The sequence below is a fragment of the Equus quagga genome, chromosome 4 (genome assembly GCF_021613505.1).
Source record: "Equus quagga isolate Etosha38 chromosome 4, UCLA_HA_Equagga_1.0, whole genome shotgun sequence".
Classification (NCBI taxonomy): Eukaryota; Metazoa; Chordata; class Mammalia; order Perissodactyla; family Equidae; genus Equus; species Equus quagga.
In genome coordinates, this window is record NC_060270.1 from 3,673,006 (window position 1) to 3,693,307 (window position 20,302).

A 20,302-nucleotide genomic window follows, 5' to 3' on the forward strand; every position below is an offset into this window, starting at 1 on the left:
TTGATGATCTTTGTATAGTGATACTGAATGCACTTATACTGTCTTCCTTTGTGTGATACTTCTTGATCTAGGCACAGAGATGCTGAATGCACTTATACTGTCTTCCTTTTTGAGCCTTCATGATCTAGGCACAGGGACACTGATGAACTCATCCTGTTTTCATGTGTCAGCCTTGTTGACATTGGTACAGGGGTGCTGAATGCCCTCTGAGCATTGATCAATGTATAGTCCCTTTTACTTCCTTCATTTTCATGTCATGTTTGAAAACACAAAATTGCATTTGCCTGCTTGAAAATATTTTCAACAAATTGGTTCTCTGTAAAGCTTCCCTAGAGGAAAACTGATCCTAAAGTCTTAACCAAATATTTTACGTATGAGAAAATCAGAATACTGAGAATAAATCCAGAAAATGAGCATTTATTCCACTCATATTCTAATATTGTTTTTTACTCAATGTCTGATCCCATTACATACTTTAAAATTCTACCACAGAAGCAGTCAATAACCCTATCAATGTTCATCAGCCAACTTCTGGTCAGAAAAGTATCAAGGAGTCATTTAGCTAAAATTCCATCAAAAAATTTTGAAACAAATACCTTTCCTTGAAATTTAATCTTCTCTTGGGAGTCTGTTCATGGTCATTTTCAAATGACATTTAAAAATCTTATAAATGAATGACAGTGTTAAAATCTGAAATCATGCAAATCACCTTACCTCCAAAAGTGCAAAATGGATAGATTCCAATACAAAAAGCAACTCATTTTCACCAAGAAAAGAGAGATTTTTGAAAACAGCATGGATTTTAGCTTTTTTCTTTTATCACCACTGGTCTCATACTTTTTGAACTCCTTTTCATTTAGAGTCAATAGCACAGTTTATAACCTTTTTGTGTTTTTTATACATAGCAGCTTTATTGATTTATAATTCATATACTATACAATTCACTCAAAGTGTACAGTTCACTAGTTTTTAGTTTTAGTGTATTCACAGAGTTGTGCAACTATTATTATAATCAACTTTAGAATATTTTCATCATCCTGAAAAGAAATGCTGTGCCCCTTATAGTAACTCCTCATTCCCCTCAACCCCCTCAGACCTAGGCAACCACTCATCTAATTTCTGGTTCCAAAGATTTCCTATTCTGAACAGTTCATATCAATGGAATCATACAATATGTAGTCTTTTGTGTCTGTCTTCTTTCACTCTGCATGTTTTCAAGATTCCTCCGTGTTGCAGTGTGTATCAGTACTTCATTCTTTTTGATTGTTGAATAATATTCCATTGTATAGATACGCCACATTTTATTTATCCATTCATCAGTTGACGGACATTTGGTTGTTTCCACTATTAGGCCATTATGAGTAATGCTACTTTGAATATCCACTTACTAGTTGTTTTAATGACATATATTTTCATTTCTCTCAGGTATATACCTAAGAGTAGGATTCCTGGGTCACATGGTAACCCTATGTTTAACCTTTTGAAGAAATGCCATTCTGTTTTACAAAGCAGCTGTACCATTCCCACCAGCAATGTATGAAGGTTCCGATTTCTCCACATCCTTGTCAACACTTATTATTATCTGTCTTTTTGATTACAGCCATCCTAGTGGGGCAAATACAAATAGAAATGTTATTGTATAGAACCTATTTTTTTTTAATTGCTTCCTGTTTCTTACTCACCTAATAGCATGAAACTAGTTTTATACTTCTTTTATTTCCAATGCAGCCTGGCCTAGGTGACACATATTATAAGTGACCAATGAATTCTTTGTTAAAATTAGGTTAATATTGATTAAATGTTTGCTGAAACATCTAAAGATCTATATTACTTTCTGGGAACTGATTTAAGAACTAGTAGCCTACCAAAGGGTCCACAGTAAGTTGAAAGACAGGTACAGAGAGATATGTTTCTTAAAGTCCAGAATGAACTCTCAACTTCTAGTAATGGCAGACAGAATAATTTGAATTAATTGCTCCTCCAGAGAACAATTAGAAAATCTAGACAAACTATTTTTTTAATCTACTCATAGATACTGGAGACCTAATCAGGCAGTGAAGATCATCAGGGCCAAGGCTGAGGAAAATAGAGAAAAGTGTAAGAGTGGAACCATAGAGACGAATCTGCCAACTGGTCACTTTTGTCCTAAGGGTATGTGCCAACTGTGGAGGAGATCAGTAAGAAGTTGAGCAGAGCTTTTGACACTCTCATCTGGATGGAGAACAAAAGCTGGAAACAGGGATGACCAAAGCAAAGGAGAACAGCCCTGGTAAATCCCGTAATGCTTTGGGTTTATAAAGGCTAAACCATAAAAGTGTAGAGATTGAGACTTAGCCTAGTTTTATAATGTCTCAATCCCTGATATTCTATCAAAGTGATCTTGCATTGCTAGTAGTTTTAGACACTTCTCAGACAAATGTAAATCCACTTAAGATGAATTCAAAAGCCCTATGAATCCTATGCAGGGTAAATTTTTTAAAAAATCTAGGCAGATCATGGTAAATTGATGAAAATGAAAGAAAATCTTAACACCGGCAAGAAGAAGTGAGATTACCTTCAAAAGAGCAGCAATTTAGCCAGAAACTGACTTAGTAAGAGAAATCATGGCATTCTTGGGGCCAGCCCCATGGCCAAGTGGCTAAGTTCACACTCTCCGCTGTGGCAGCCCGAGGTTTCGCTGGTTTGAATCCTGGGTGCAGACATGGCACCACTCGTCAGGCCATGCTGAGGCAGCATCCCACGTGCCACAACTAGAAGGACCCACAACTGAAAAATATACAACTATGTACTGGGGAAATTTGGGGAGAAAAAGCAGAAAGAAAAAGAAGAAGATTGGCAACAGTTGTTAGCTCAGGTGCCAATCTTCAAAAAAAAAAAAAGAAATCATGGCATCCAGAACACATTGAAATGATCTTTGGGTTCTGGAAAACAAATATTGTCAATCTAGAATTCTACATGCAGTAAAATATCCTTCAAGTAAGTGACATCCATCAACTTTTCCATATTCTATTAGTCAGAAGCTAGTCACAAGTTCTACTTGCTTTCAAGGGGATGGCTTTATACAAGGCAATGACTCATCAGGGTCTGTTTAGGATATGTTGGCCACAGCAAAATAAAGACATTTTCAGACAAATGAAAACTGAAACATGTTCTTCATGTGGAAGAAAAGGATTCTATGTGAAAACCTAGACAAGCAGGAAGGAATGAAAAACGTTGAAAAGAATAAATGTATAGGTAAACGTAAAAAACATTGACCCTATAAGACAATAATAATATCTGTGGATCATATATATAGAATTACAATACATGAAAACAATAGCAGGTGAGTTTTAAAGAACGTTTTTTGGATATAGAGTGTTTCAATATACTTGCATTTTCTGGGGAGACAGTAAATGTGACAAATAATATTAGACTTTACTGCTGATGCTAGTCTCTGGGACAACCATTAAAATAATTTTTAAAAGTTTAACTGCCAAACTTGTAGAGCATTAAATGAAATAATAATAACAATGAAATCAATCCAAAAGATGGCAAGAAAGGGAGAAAAGGAACAGGTATGCCAAATGAAAAATGAATTCTAATACAGTAGATTTAAACTCAAATATGTTGGAACTCATGTTAAATTTAAATGCTCCAGATAAAAAATAATTTTCAGACTGAATTTTAAAAATAAAACAGCAGCAACTGTAGGCTGATTATAGGGGCAAATCTCAAATGTAAACATATAGAAAGCCTAAACTTAAAAGATAAAAAAAAGTCATACCATACAAATACTTATGTAGCTAAATCAATATCAGACAAAATGACTTTAAGGCAAAAAGCATTAGAAGAGATTAAAAGGGAAACTTCGTAACGATGCATCAGTCAATTTACCATGAAGATACAGCAGTTCTAAGTTGTTTGCCCCTAATAATATATCCCCAAATTTTATGAAGCAAAGATAGACTGAACCTCGAGGGAAAATAGTGTATCATCAGAGAGGGAGCTGTTGGTACACCTTCCTGGTTACTGATAGAACAAGCAGAAAAAATTAAAGTAATAGAATATTTGGACAACTCAATTGATAAACGTGACTTAATTCACAAACAGAACACTGAATTTAACAACAGAAAAGCAGATGTGCAGTTATTATTTACAAAAATCGACCTTACGCTGAGCGATGAAAGCAATTCCCAACACGCTTTCAAATGATTGATATCATACAGAAAATGCGGCGCAAATGCAATCAAGCTAGAAATCAACAATGAGCAATAACTAGGAAATCTTCACACGTTTCAAAAGAGTGCAGTTCATTTTTAAATAAGCCGTAGATCCAGGATTAATACTAATAGTAAACAGAAATAGTTTGAACTGCAAGAACATGAAGATACAATGCATCCAAGTCTGTGGGGTGCACTCAGACATGTGCTTAGAGTGAAATTTATAGCCTTAGAGGCAAAGATGAGAAAAGAAAACAGGCTGAAAAATCAATGATTTAGGCATTCACGTCCAGAAGTGAAAAAAGAGCAGCAACTTAATCCTAAAGACAGCAGACGGAAGGAAATCGTAATGAGTTCAGAAAATGATGAAACAGAAACAGAATTCAATAGAAAAGAGCAGCCAAGCCAAATGTTGTTTCTTTGAAAGAAATAATAAATCCCTGGGGAGACTGATAAGAAAAAATAATTCAGAAAGCACAAATAAACAATAAAAGGAATCAAAAACAGACAGACCCTAAAGACAATAAAAATATGATTCTCTGTAATTATGAAGACTTTTATACCAATGGATTTGAACATTTAATGACATTAACAACTTCAAAAACAGTACAACTTTCCAAATCTGGCAAAAGAATAGAAAATATGAATAGATCTATAACTACTTAATCCCAAATTAAAAACCTTTCCATAAAATACTCCAGCCCAGTAGACTTCAGAAGTGAATGCTACCAATTAATTAAGTAATGCGGTTCTCACACAAACTCATTCAGATAATATCTTAAAAAGGAGAAATACTTCTCAACTCGTTTTGTGAGGCAGCCTGATACCAAAACCCTACAAGGACATCATGAGAAAGGAAAATTTCAAGACAATTGCACTGATCAACACAGAGGCAAAAATTCTAGGCAAAACATTAACAAACCAAGTCCAAAAATATGTAGAAAGAATAACCCATCCTCAACACGTAGCATTTCATTGAGAATGTAAGGCTCCTTTCAACGCAAAGATTAACCAACATAATTTACCACAGTAACAGAAGAAAGGAGAAAAATCATCAGATTGTCTAAATAGGTGAAGATAAAGGCATTTGATCAACTTTGACATTTACTCACGATTTCAAAAACCTCTTTGGTACAGCCACATGGGAAATAGTTTGGCGGTTTCTCATAAAACCGTAATGAAACCACCATATGACCCAGCAACTGCACTCATGGACATTTATCCCAGAGAAAGGAAAACTTATATTCACACAAAAATCTACACATGAATGTTCATAGCAGCTTTATCCCCAAACTGAGCCAATCCAGATGTCCTTCGGTGGCTGAAGGTTTAATAAAGTGTGATATATCCATATACTCATACTATCCATGATATCGCCATACTATGGAAAACTACCCAGCAATAAAAGAGATGAACTATTTATTTATGAAACAACTTGGATGAATCTCCAGGGAATTATGCTGAGTGAAAAAAGCCAATCCTGAAAGATTACATACTGTATGATTTATTTGATTTATATAAAAATTTTTAAAAATCAGAAGTTTAGAAATAGAGAACAGATTAGTGCTTACCAGGAGTTAGGGACAGTAAGCAGGGAGAGGATGGAAGGGAAAGAGGTGTGTTCATAAAAGGGCAACACAAGGACTCCTTGTGGTGATGGAAATCATCAGTATCTTGACTGGTGGATACAGCAGCCTGCACGCGAGATAAAATTGTACAGCACTAAACACGCGAGTGTATGTCAGACTGGGGAATCTGAATAAGATTGGTGGGTTGTCGTGTCAAGGTCCTGACTGTCATATTACAGTATGGCTCTGTAAAATGTCACCATGGGAAGGAACTGGATAAAGGGTACCCAGAATCCCTCTGTATTATTTCTTACAACTGCATACTAATCTGCAAATTATCTGAAAATAAAATGTGTAATTAAAAAAATAGCTCCTAACAAACTAGTAATAGATGAGAACTTCCAATTCTGATCAAAAATAGTTCTAAAAAACACATAACGAACACCTTACTTCTTGGGGAAATATTGAAAGCTTTCCTTTACTATTATGAAGAAGACAAATAGCTGCTCTCCCACTTTTATTAGGCACTGTGTTAGAGGTTCCAGCTATGGAATAAAGCCAAAAAAATGAAATAAAAGCTATAAGGACAGGAAAAAATTAAAACAGTCACCATTCGCGAGTCATATGATTGTGTATGTAAAATTCCAAAAGAATCTATAGATAAATTTTTAGAATTAATGTGTATTAGCAAAGAGACCGGAAAAGTCAGTATACAAAAATTGTGTTTACAGTATGCAAAAATCAATTGTATACATTAGGAAAAAAGACCCGAAAATTTAAGATATGCCATTTACAATAAAAAAAATTAAACACAAGAATAAATCTAACAAAAGACGTACAAGCCTCTACATAGAAGACTACAGGCATTATTAACAAAAATTAAGGAAGATCAAATAAATGAAAGAATATACCAAAAAGAGTTTTTTAAAAATCAGTATTATAAAGGAGTCAACTTCCTTGGTTGATTTATGGAGCAAGTGCAATATCAATCAAAATCCTAAAAAGTTTTTGTTATTGTTGTTGAAATTGGAAAGGTGATTGTATAACCTACAGTGAAACGTGAAGAGGTATGGCGAGCCAGTCACTGTTATAGAACACCGTGGGGAAATTTGCTCCACTGAGAATTATTTAAAAGAGTTATTAAATTATTTAAGAAATATTAAAAGGCTGTGGAAGTTAAAAGAGTGCGAGCGTGGCACAAAAATGGACAAGAAGTCCACTGGAACAGATAGAAAATGCAGAGACAGACAATGAGTACATGGACACACAATTATGACAAAAGTGGAGGTGCAGAAAAGTGGGTAAAAGATGGTCTTTTCAATAAATAGTGCTGGGTTAATGTATTAATTTTCTGTAGCTGTCATAACAAATAGCCACAAACTTAGGGGCTTAAAACAACACAAACTTAATATCTTACAGGTCTTTAGGTCAGAAGTCCAACATGCGCCTCACTGAGATCAAATCAAAGGATGGGCAGGGCTGCATTCTTTTCTGAAAGTTCAAGGAAAGAATCCATTTCCTTGTCATTCCCAGATTCTTGACACCACCCACGTTGCCCACTCTACACCAGCTGGTGGCCCCTTCCTGCATCTTCAAAGCCAGCCATGTGGCATCACTCTCACGGTTCTTCCCTCATCGTATCTCCCTTTGACCACAGCCTGGAAAGAGTCTCCTGTTTTAGGGACCCATGTGATTAGATAGGGCCCACTCAGATAATGCAGGATAATCTCCCCATCTCAGAGGCACACCTGTAAGTCCGCATTGACGTGGGAGGTAACATATCAGCAGGCTGCAGGGATTAGGATCTGGACATCTCTGCGGGGCCATCATTGTGCCTACCACAGTCAATTAGATACCCTACGCAAAAAACAAGAAACTTTCCTTTACCACTCATCATATACAAAATCACTTCCAGATGGGCTGTGACTCTAAATGTGAGAGTTAAAAAAATTAAGTTTCTGAAAGAAAATATAGAACACATCTTCATGACATTGAGGTAGTGAGTGATTTCATAACCAGGACACAAAAAACACAACATAAGATTGAGAAATTGGTCTAGATTAAAATTAAGAACTTTTCATCAAAAGATCCTATTAAAAGAGTAAAAATCAAGCCACAGAGCGGGAGAAGATGTGTGGAATATACATCAGCAATGAAGGGCTGTGTCAAAGTTTGGGTTCCCCTGAAAGCAGAGTTTGAGAAAAGGATTTGGGTACAGGAGCTCCTGGGGATGTCCTGTGTGTTACGCTTCACAACAAAACAAATTATCAACAGCAAAGAAAAAGGTCTTAAATGTATAGCTAACAGTTATTGAATGCCTTCTATGTGCTAAACTCCGTTCTGAGCATTTTATGTCAATCTGCTCAGTTAACCTTAAAACATGCCGGAGAAGTAAGTACCTTTCCAATCCCCACTGAGGAGGAAGCTGAGTTACAGGGTAGTTAATGCCCTGAGGCTACTGAGTCTGGTTCATGATGGGGGAATCTTTGTCTGTTTTGTTTACTGCCACATTCCCTGTGCCTAAAAAGTGCCCCTCAATTGAATAAAGTGGCAAACGCAGGATTCAAATCCACGCTGCCTGGGTAACGCCTGCATTCTTAGTCAACCAGGGCAGACACAACTCATAATGTTATGCACTCATTTAAAGTCCCCTATTCAGGTCCAAGCTATAAGAATAAAGATTATAAAAGTATAGGAAAATGAAAATTATTTTAAGAATTTCATCCATTAATCTAGACTTCTTAGAGGAAAGGGGGATGGGAGAAACCAAAGACGTGAAGAATGTTTTGAAATACTTCTCTTCCCGACCGGGTTTGTTTAGGATCATATTCCTGCCGGTGCCGCCAGCCTTTAGCCCCTGCCAATGAACTCCACAGAGTACGGGAGCCCACCCTGATAGCCCTTCTCCGCCCCCGAGCCTGATCCTTGCAGGAGCCTCCCCAGCTGAAAGACATGTTGGTGTTGGCTGTTAGTTCAGCTGTCGTGGTTCCAGTCCCTGAGTCGTATTAAACCAAAATCAAAACCAAACACATGTTCCCCTAAGAAACAGGCCGCTGGGCTTTCACACTAAATACCGAGCATTTTTTCCCAGTAGTCCAGGAGCTCTCGCAGTCCGGGGATGCTGACCAAGAAATGTATTGTCCAGACTACAGGGCATTGTTCAGAAGTTTTTTGTTGCTGTTGGTGGATGGCGGTGGTGGTGGTGGTGTGTGTGTGTGTATTTGAAACCAATGTAGAAAAATTCAGGCAATGGTCTGCTCTCATTTTAAGAGAAATGATCACCAGTAAAATTTCACATAATAAAGACATTAAAGTCTCTTCTGAGAGATCACAATTTCCCTTCTGTTGGGAGTTGGCCAAGTTGTTTTTGGTGGGTGAAGGGAACATTCAAAAGTAGCATTCATGGTCCAGCCCAATGGAGTAGTGGTTAAATTCATGTGCTCCACCTTGGCAGCCCGGGGTTCACAGGTTCTGATCCCAGGCACAGACCTACACACATTGTTCATCAAGCCATGCTATGGTGGCATCCCACATACAAAATAGAGGAAGATTGGCACAGATGTTAGCTCCCCGACAGTCTTCCTCAGGCAAAAAAAAGAAGATTGGCAATGAATGTTAACTCAGGACCAATCTTCCTCACAAAAAGAAAAGTATTATTCATATGTTTTCATTGAAACATGCATTTAAATGGACTACAAATCAACAGTTGTCTACTGAAGCTAGAGAAGTGGCTGTTATGGTGACTTTAGATACAAGTTTTTGGCACTTAGGATGATTATGTCTCTAGAGAAACTATACAGTCTAACAAACTAATGTATACCTATTCCTTGTGCATTTTACTTTCTATGAAATTTATGTTTATATATATCCATTATATCAAATCATGATGCTTGCTTATTGCTATTTCCTCAATCCTACTGAAAGGGGGTGATTTATATTTTCCTTAGAATACATTGTTTATATCCAGTGATCTTTTATTCAGTCACAAAAAAAGTATTCATTTTGAAAGCTATGATTTCACATACTTTCACTAGAATTATATGTAATAAAGTTCCAGCCTATAGGGAACAATTTTTTTTAAATAGGCATATCAGGAGGAATAAAGAACAAATTTCAAATATCTAATATTGTGAACAGTATTATTTGCTGTTTATCAAATTTTGTATTTTGTTTATTATATTTTCATTTTTTTTTGATATAAAAGAGTCCACAAGTATAACTAAATGTGTTTAAAAATGTTTGTATCCTTGTAGGTCTTTTCATATTCTTATATTAGTAAATTGGAAAAAGAAAGCATTTATTTGAACACAGTGGGATGAATGGCACGGTAGAAAGAACCTAGATTTTTGGAGTCAAATCTTTGGAGATGAGTTCAAACCCAGCTTCTGCCACTAACTAGCTGTGTGACTGTCATGACCTGATCTCTCCTAGATTGTTTCCACCTTCATAAGAAGGAATACAATACCAGCCTTGCAGGCCTGCTGTGAAGGATTTTTATCCACCAATCTCTTCAACATTTAAGCATTTCTGAATCCTACTAACATAAGTATTGAAATAAACAAACCTCGTCTTCATCTGGTTATGCTACAGTTCATCAATATCTAAAAAGCGTGGCCCCAGCATTAAATACAAATATGATAAGGTGTGAGACATACAGCTCCTCAAGTCCTTAGTTATCCTTATCACCATGTGGCACTGACCAGCTGCTTCTGGGAGGCACCAGGAAGTGTGTGTTGGACGGGTGGACTCTGCAAACATAACTCGCTGCACAGTTGCAGTAAGACTAGTTATCTCCTGTGATCTGGTCACTAAAATTACTTACTGAAAACTGAATTGCAGCCATGAGGCTTCAGAAGAGGCTCACCTCCAGCATCGTTCGCTGTGGCAAAAAGAAGGTCTGGTTGGACCCCAATGAGATCAATGAAATCGCCAATGCCAACTCTCATCGTTGAATCTGGAAGCTGATCAAACATGGGCTGATCATCAGGATGCCTGTGACTGTCCATTCCCTGGCTCGATGCTGGAAGAACATCTTGGCTCACAATAAGGGCAGGCATATGGGCATGCGCAAGCAAAAGAGTATGTAAGTGCTTGAATGCTGGAGGAGGTAACCTGGATGAGGATTCTGCAAATCTAAGAAGATTGACCACCACCCTGTGTATCACAGGCTATACCCGAAGGTAAGGGGAACGTGCTCAAAAACAAGCAGATTCTCGGGGAACAATCCACTAGCTGAAGGCCAACAAGGCCAGTGAGAAGTTGTTGGCTGACCAGCCTGAGACCCACAGGTCTGAGATCAAGGAAGCCTGTAAGAGCCATGAGGAGCGGCTCCAGGCCAAGGAGGGGGAAGTCTTCAGCACTGAGAACAAGAACTAAAGCACCCTCTCTTGTCTGCACACAGTGGCCATGGCGATGGTACAGGCCAATCATTCAATGAAGCAAGGCTTCATCTGCCTGAGGGGAAAAAGGGTGAACTACATTTGTTTTTCCGTCAACTCTTTGGTCATAGTCAACATTTAGTCAACTAAAAATTGGTGCATGTGAAAAATTGTCTTCTTCATATGAACTACTGTTTAAAAAGATCTCCATCCTTCTGTTTATGGGTTATTGATTTATTGAACTGAAATATAGGATTTTAAACTCATCGTTAGTTACATTTCATCATGTTGCCTCAGCCAATTTGAATTCAACTGCTGAGTTGTGTTGGCCCTTGGTCTGTCGTTATGCGTGCGAATTATTCCTTCCAGATTTGTGACACTGTAAACTTGATTAAAGTGTAAACCTCTATTCATCCAAATTGTTGACTTAGAAAAGATCAAAGGAAAAGAAGATGCAGTTGAGTAGAATGCCTTGTAACATACCGCCTGAGATATGCGCTAAGGTGTTCCCAATCCAACAAATGGCCACCACTGATTTCCAGAAGCCAATTAGTCTGACCATGCTATCATGTAGTACAAACTTCTGCATCTTTCCACCAAGGTATAAAAGTTTTTAGTTGTATTTTGCATTTCTCTCCAATCTTCAGTAAATATTATCCATAGTGCACCCTCAGTCACTTCTAGAAGTCATTATTTCAACCACAGAATGGGGTTTCCCTAGACCTGGACCTGAGCCCCAATTCAAACCGCCCAGGCACTCTTATTCCCTACTCGACTTGGATTTCCCCACTGCTTCCTGCTTCCCTGCTGCTCCACGTGTATTGCTCTCTTAATATTGGAAATGTGGCTCATTTACATATTTCTCTTTGGTACACAACTTCAGATATTCTGCTTTCTCTCTATCTTTGGCTAACACTGGACTTTTTGTCCCATGAGTGAGTCTCTCTCTCCCCATCTTGTTCTTCTTGGTCAACAACCCCTTCTCCTAAACCCACCATGTACTTCTCTCCCCAAAAATGCTTATCGTTGGCCTTAGCTTTAAAATATAAATATATTCATAACCCCCAACACACATGAAAGTTGGTTTTTCCTGATATTTCTTTTACATTTTCATTCCTCTCATGTATTTGTCTCCCATGTTTTTGTGTTTGCCCTTTAAATGTTTGACCATCTACTTTGTTCGTACGGAATGGGTATCTGTTGATGACCTAGTCTGGCTAGAGGATGGTGATACCAAGTCACGACGCTGTGAGTGCCTTCAAGGAGCTCATTAACTAGTAGAGACGGTGTACAGGTAAGCAAGCAGTTACAAAGGTGTGGAAGGAATTACTGTAACCAAGGAGCGCGAAGGTGAGATACCTAACCCAGAACGTAAAAGTCAGAACCGTATTCTGGAGGATATGATGGCCACAGTAAGTCTGGAGGAAGAGACTGCAGGACACATGTGCAGGCACGTGCATTTCTGGAGATGCCTCCTCTCTCTTTCTCACCAGAATCATGTGTGACTTTCCTAGCTTTTAAGGCTAGGAATTGAGCTATCTAAATAAATTACTTCGTTCTTTCACTCTTCCATCCATAAACATTTTTAAAGGACACATTCAGTGCCCAGTACTGTGTTAAATGCTGTGTTCTGTTTTAAAAACTCTTAAGATGGTATTCTTTGCCTTCTCCCTACTCCATAAATTTGGGGAACTTTTGAAACCTGTTTTTCCAGAGTGCAAAGTACTCATCTGGTTCTGCCCATTGTTTCTTCCTTGACAACCAACAACTTTAAACCTTCAGGTTCCTTTTTACTTTCAAATTATTCAGATCAATATACTTTACTGGGTGCTTTCTATGGGCAAGGCCCTGTGTTAAATGCTCTGGGAGATATAATGATGACTAAGACTTAGGCCCCTTCCTCATGAAGCTTTAAACTAACAGGGGAAATGTGCACAGAGAACGTGACAAAGAGAATAATACATGCTCTACTAAAGTATTTTATTTTTAAAGATAAGAATTTCTTGGTTAGAGAAAGACAAATACTGGATGATCTCACTTATATGTGGAATCTAAAAAAGAAAAAAAAAAACCTGATAGAAAAAGAAATCAGACTTGTGGTGACCAGAGGAAGGGGGGTGGGGGTAATTGGGGGAGATGGTCAAAAGGTACAGACTTCTAGTTACAGATGAATAAGTACTGGGGATCTAATGGGCAACATGATGACCATGGCTAACGCTGCTGTGGGATGTTGAGGAAAGTTGTTAAGAGAGCTAATCCTAAGAGTTTGCATCACAAGGAGAAAATTTTTTTTTCTTTATTTTTTTATTCTTTCTTTTCTTTTTATTGTATTTCTATAAAATGACAGAAGCTAGCTGAACCTATTGTGATCATTTCACCATACATGTAAATCAAACCATCGTGCTGCTGCACGCCTTAAAGTTATACAATGATGTATGTCAATTATTTCTCAACAAAACTGCAAAAAACAAACAAAAAGAATTTCTTGGTTAGAATTAAGTCCCAAAGAAAACCCCTCATTTCTTCCTTAATCATTAGAGAGACGAGGAGGTGAAATAACATGTAAGGACAGAAAGTTCAGATTAGGCTAAAAATATTTTTAAGAGGGGTTGTATAATTTAAAAAAAAAAAAAAGGTGTCTTTGTGTTTCCAGCACATTCCAGGGGAGAGGGTGCATGGATGTTACATAGCCAGTCTGATCACATCCCCTAATTCAAAAGTCAGTTCATTGGGTTACCAAAATTTAACAGTGGACCAAATCATAATAATGGATCATCCATTGTTATCCATCATAATAAGATCAAATTAGATTTAAAAATGTGTTGGAACTAAAGCGTTACCCATGGGCTTTCACTTTCTACATTACATATTTCTTTAATTTTGGGATACTTTATAATGATCATGCATTACATTTGTAATTCGAAAACAACAGTATGTTCATAAATACATATGTGGAGCTTCCCTTGGGGAAAGGCATTGTACTAATTCTCTAGAAAGATGTCTGTTAGGTACCTTTTTCAAAATGAAAATATATGACTGTACGTATATATTATTATAAAAGTTTGAAAAATATGGAAAATAGAAAAAAGAAAAAAATCCCCTGTTAAGCTCCCACACTAACACGGTTACTGATGCTGATGGTGCGTTTCCTTCCTCTCCTTTTTCTATATGTTGGTGAGGTTGTTTTTAAGTGATTAGATAGCAATATGTCTTAGTAATATGTAACCCACAAGAACAGGAACATTTTCTTCATATGTATCCAGTTCTGTGTTTTGGCCAAGAGGGATGATAGAATCATGGAATATTTACATGAAAAGATCTTATAGATCATCCAGAAATATCCAAACTCATATTATCCCCCACTAAATAAAATCTTTATCTTCTAGATTTACTATCTTGTAGATGGGGTCATATTAACAGTAATAATCCAGACTTTGTGGGCACTTGTCCCCACCTGCTCATATAGGACCCTAATCTTCTCAAAAGTTCCCCAAATTCCTCTGGGAGTGCAGGTAACATTTTACACATCCTATAAGTAAAACCAATGAACTATCTCATCAGTTAACTATCTCGTCAGCTACCATTTTCTTTCCTCTCCCGGCTCTAACTTTCACCGGCTAGATATCGTGAAGGGCCCAGCACCGCCTCCCCAGGATGCTGCCGTGGAGGTCCGGGGAGCTCTGCCGGGCCAGGCCATGCAGGGGTGCATGAGAAGCGGCGGCGGCCCATTCTCCTTTCCTAGCAGAGGGTTCCCCAAGTGCCATTGTGCCCCATGTCTTGCAGAATTCTTACTGAGATGGCTCTTTAGGAACGTACTTAAACCCATGCTACCCAAAATGTGGTCCATGAACCAGCAGCATTTGGCGGAATCATTAGAAAGGCAGAACCTCAGGCCCCATGAAGGAGAGTCTGCATCTGAACCAGAGCCCCAGGAGATTCACATGCAGATTACGGTTTGAGAAGCACGGACTCAAATGCCCACTTGGGACTAAGGCATGAATTCAACTGAGGACAAGAGCAGTTTTGAGTCAGGAAACAAAAGTGACAAATAACAGGACTTTTCATAATGATCCCTTCCCTTTGATGATCTTATCTTTGTGACTGAGCCAAACTTGGGATCCTGGGCTCCTTCTCTTGGGATGAGCTCTCCCTCAGGAAGCGCCCTCACTCCTTGCTTCCTCGTCGAGATAGACTTTGGTGACCTGCCAGTTCCACTTCATTCAACCAGACGTGGCTTGTATTCAAAGTAAGAATACACCAGACTTATGGGGAAGTCTTACCTGGCTGCTCACATAAAATACATTTTTACTTAATAGATGCTGATTCAGCACCTATTATTTACAAAACACTGGATTATGGGCTGTGGGAACACCAAAATAAGTACAATAATCTCTACCCCAGAGGAGGGTAAGTAAAGAAGGAGGATGCTGGGCCAGGTAGAGACTTTCCAGACACAATTTGAGGAAGGAGCCAAAGGTTCCCGACTGGAGCAGTCTCACTGTATTTTGGAGGAACCACTACTACATCTGGTCCCTGCAGCCTGGGTGTGCCTATTTTCCAGGTAGAAGGCTCTCCTCCATATCCGTTTCTCTGTATTCTTACCCACCTTCCAAGGCCAATTTATCAATGAAGTCTGCCCTGACGCCCTCAGCTAAACATACTTTGACCTTTCAGAACTCCCATCGTGTCCTGTCTTAAGAGCCGTTATATGTGTTGAGGCCTATGGGGTGGGGGATATGTCCTTTACAAGGGAAAGAATGTGTTTTAGTCACTCTGCTTAGATTCCCCATAGGACCTAGCATGAGGTACCATAAAGAGTTACGGAAGAACGAGAACAAGGAAAGGTAGTACATCTACTCTGTTAACACTTCCCTATTCCGGAAATATATCAGCCTTCTCAAATCACAGTCAGAGAGAACGTGAGAGAGAAGATGGAACACAGCCTGGATAATTAGGAGGATTGGCTTTTTTTTCAGCTTTTTCTCTGGTCAGATTGGTTCTTTCATGCAGAAACAATGTCCTCATTGGCAGATTAGTAGCTGTTAATCTCAGCTGGATGGAATTTCATCTTGTCTTCAGCTGGATGGAAGTGAGCTGGCCATATGCCCACTAGTATTTAAGAAGTCCCTGACTTCAGTGGGTAGCCCTCTTATGCCTGATTTTTCTTGAAGCTGAGATGGCAGCCCAGGTCTGCAGCCTTCTCTCTGAAGAATGTAGGGTCGCTATTAATCATATAGTATCTTATGAGCTGCATGTCAGTGATGCTTATTTATCTATGGTCAGTATGGGTTCCTGAGCCACTGTGGGGGATCTGGGTGATGCTGTATCTTCTATGTCCTTAGTAACGGAGGTTATGGCCATGTTTGTGGTTTGAGACGAGGTGAAACAGCAACTTAGAGGCCAGGATTTTGCTGCTCTGTGGCTCAATGATTTAGAGCTGTGATTGTAACCTATGAGCTATGATAGGGAGAATCACAGCTCTTGCTCGTGAGTTCCCAAAACTATATGGGCATCAAACACTGATGGCAGACTGAATAAGTAATTTTGCATCCATATGCTATTTTAGAGTTAATGTAGATGTTAGGATTGATGAAATAGATTGACTTTAAAATGTCACAATTTATGCTGGGCTTCTGCCAGGTGTCTCCATAATTACTGGACATAAGAGCTAGCACGTGAGGTTCACAAATCTGGCCCTTAAAGAGGCCATAATAGCTGGAGATTAGGCGCCAGTGTGTTAGAACCTGGGCAGCTTCTCTGGGGTAACCCGGGTTCAAGAAGACAGCAGGGCCTTCTGGAAGTCAAAGGACAACCTAAGGACCCAAGACTGAACAAAGAAGTCCTCTTTAGGACAACCACAGTGACAACAGAGTGAGTTTCCATGAGATTTCCAGTCACGAAAATCAGCTTTTCTCACTCCAGTCCCCCCATTCTCACCCCGTTCCAGGCCTGTTATTACGATGGAGAGACCAAAGAACCTCCTTTTGCCACATTCTTCGAGGACCAGGCTGAGGTGAAGAGGGCACACGCAAGGCAGTTCCTAAAATATCTAAGGAAACATGAGAGTAAAATCTGCCTTCCCGTGATCCAGGTGACTATGGAACTTTACGGTGACCTCCACGGGGACTTCGCTGGGTCTAGAGAGCTGAATTATTAGTTGCTACCTAACTTGTTAGGTTACTCATGTTCCTACAGGGGATTATAGCAACTGACTTTGAGGCCAAGCTTGTGTCTTCTTTGTAGCCTCTTCATCTCATTTTGAGTAAATCTTAGCCACTAAGTGCCTGTTTGGCTTCTCTCAATGAGCCACACAAAGTGTGGTCTCTGGACCAGCAAAACTAGCATCACCTGAGAACTCGTTAGAAACACAAATTCATGGACCCCACCCAGACTAACTGAATCTGATTCTCCAGGGGTGGGGCCCCGGGAGCTGTCCCTTCACAAGCTCTCCAGATGATTCCAATGCTCTGCAGACTTTGAGAAGCACTGCTCTAATGGCCTCTTCCCAGAGCTGTGAGCATCCTTATACCAGAGCTTTGGTCTAATTCGGAGCACGTCCAAGTATTTAATATGGCTGTCTCTTCAACGCAGTAAAACTCTTTTGCTGGGATAGACACTCCAAAAGAGCAATCTGAACCTTAGTTGGGGGTATTACATCTAGCAACATCCCTACTTATCTGAGAGGTTCTTTTAACTCCAGCTTTATAAAGAGAAACTGAACGTCTAGTTGTAACAGAACTGAACGATGACCGTGAAATTCCAAATCTAATAGAATAGTGCATACAACTGTGCTAGTGTACCCATGCTTTGTGGCACATTAAAGTCATCTGGGGAGCATTTAAAAATCCTGATGCTGAGCTTGCATCCGTGCCAATTAGGTCAGAATGTCTGCAGTTGAAAGCCAGACATCAGTATTTTTAAGACTCTCCACTGATTCCATTGTGTCACAAAGCTTGGAAACTATTGGCCTCTGCAAACCTAATCATAATCCTACACAGGAAACAGGAAGAAATAAAACTGTGCCTGAGGTGGGAAAGTGACTCTCCTGTTCCTCTCCAACAGAGGCCTGATATAGACAACTGGGGAACTGGACTCCAAGCTCTGGAGTCTGCTCTGGAGTTGGAGAACACATTAAACAAGCTCCTGCAAGACCTGAAGACCTTGGCTTCTGAGAATCATGAAACTGATGTAAGTAGTTTACTGGTTCTGAAAGCAGGGTCATCTTCCACTTCTGGATTATGACTTGCTTCTGAGAAATGGGTCCAAGGCATTAGATCATCCACCAGGTGCTTGATTCCACGACCCCCCGCCATGAAGTGTAGGAACTTATTTCTGGGAGAAGGTTAGAGGTGGGAGGAGTAGGTGCCCTGGTAAGGAGGAACGTAACTCAACACAAGGTAGAGAAGACTTTCCAGGAATAGTGCACTCTGGATAATCAAATAACTTCTGTTGGTGGCTTGTAAATCTCCTAGACCAGAAGTGCTCACATTTTCACGGGCAGCAGAATCACCTGGAGGGCTTACTGAAACAACCTGCTGGGCCCCGCCCCCAGTTTGAGTTCTAACTCAATTGGTTTGATGTGGTGACCGAGAATTTGCATTTCTAACAAGCTCACTGGTGATGATGCTGCTAGCCAGGGGTTACACTTTGAGAACCACAGTCCTAGACTGTCCCTGCAAAAGTGAGTGTTACCAGTGACGTAGTATCCTATAGAATTCTCTGAAGTCTTCCTGGTTAATGGCGAACACTCTCCCTTGCAGTGGTAACTTCTTTCTCACCAACCCCCTTGCTTCTCAGAAAGTCAAAGTGAAGAAAATGCCCTAGTACAAAAGTTATCAACTGTAGATGCGTATTGGAGTCATTGAGGAGCTCTGAACAGGTATAGATGCCTGAGCATTATGCCAGAGCACTTCAATCTAAGTTTTTGGGAATGGGGTCTGGGCGCCTACTCAACCTCCATGTGATTCAAATCAACAGGGTGGAAACCATTGCAGTAGTAGCTTATTACTTAAATTATGTACTTTTGATGAGATGCCCTAATGCTCATACTCACTGAAAGTGGATATTTGTATTCACCTGGAGTCTTGAATCAGTGCTCCTTGAACTTCAGTATGCATATGAATCGCCCAGGCCCTTCTTAAAATGCAGATCCTGATTTAGTAGGTCTGCTGCAGGACTTGAGAGTCTGCGTTTCTGACAAGCTCCCAGGACTGCTGGTTCGTGGGCCATAATTTGGGTAGTGAGATCTTAGATTGCCTCCTGTTGCAGACAAGATCCTTAATGAGCCCTTCCCTGTTTTATTTCTGTAGCTCTCACGCTTCCTGGGAAAGTTTCTGGATAAACAAAAGAGAAACATACGCTATCTGGAAAACCAGGTTGGCTATCAGAAGGAATTAGAAAAGCTGGCCCAGAAGGAAAATCCATCTGAAAAGACTCCCGAAGCCTCGGCCAAAGAGGCTTAATGCCTGAGGACAGCACAGGGGTCTTCCTGTGGTAGTACGACCCAACGTCAGCTACTTAAGAATCTTCTCTTCTCTGTCTGACAGAAGATGGCCTGCCTTTTCGTCTAGTATCCTAATCATTGTTTTGCATACAAATAAAGCTGTTTTGCATTATAATTATGTGTAAAGAGATTGCTGTTGGAGCACCAGGAGGGTTAGCTCCATCAATGTAAGTTTGGTGAAAGCTTCCTGAGGCACGGTGGGTGTGTCAGACTTTAAAAACCAAAAAGCCTGCTCCCACGGTCCCAGCCACGCCCAGATGCAGAGTCAGGATTTGGTAGGTTCAGTCCACGTGGATATAGTAGAAATTAAGTAGTAAACCTTAGGTCTCACTAATACACCCCTCCCCTACAACTCATGCACATATTTTAAGTTTACAAAATAGTAGGGTTTTATTCCGATTAAATGCAAAGATAAACTTGAAAATGAAAGCTCTCGGTCTAGAAAGTGTGACTTCCACCTGAAAGAGATACAGTGGACAGGCAGCTGCAACCCAGATGCCCTTTCATCAGCCTAGGGAGCAGGAGGACACAGACAACCAAGAGGCTGCAGACAAGCATGTGGACGCCCCTACCCCTCCATCGTGGGCCAACCAGCAGCTATTGGGGTAGTTGTTTTCCAGAGCAAACAATGAGCATGCAAACTTGGGTCAGACC

The 20,302-nt window shown here is 39.7% G+C and overlaps 1 protein-coding gene and 1 pseudogene across 1 annotated transcript; both read left to right on the forward strand.

Moving 5' to 3' along the window:
* Positions 1-10,599: 10,599 nt before the first annotated feature.
* LOC124238131 (60S ribosomal protein L19-like) lies at positions 10,600-11,143 on the forward strand (annotated as a pseudogene).
* A 3,838-nt stretch (positions 11,144-14,981) lies between these two features.
* LOC124238132 (soma ferritin-like) lies at positions 14,982-19,607 on the forward strand. Its single transcript, XM_046658712.1, has 4 exons — positions 14,982-15,098; positions 17,093-17,236; positions 18,208-18,333; positions 19,455-19,607. The coding sequence occupies exons 1-4, from the start codon at positions 14,982-14,984 to the stop codon at positions 19,605-19,607; spliced, it is 540 nt and encodes a 179-aa protein (XP_046514668.1).
* The last annotated feature ends 695 nt before the right edge of the window (positions 19,608-20,302 follow it).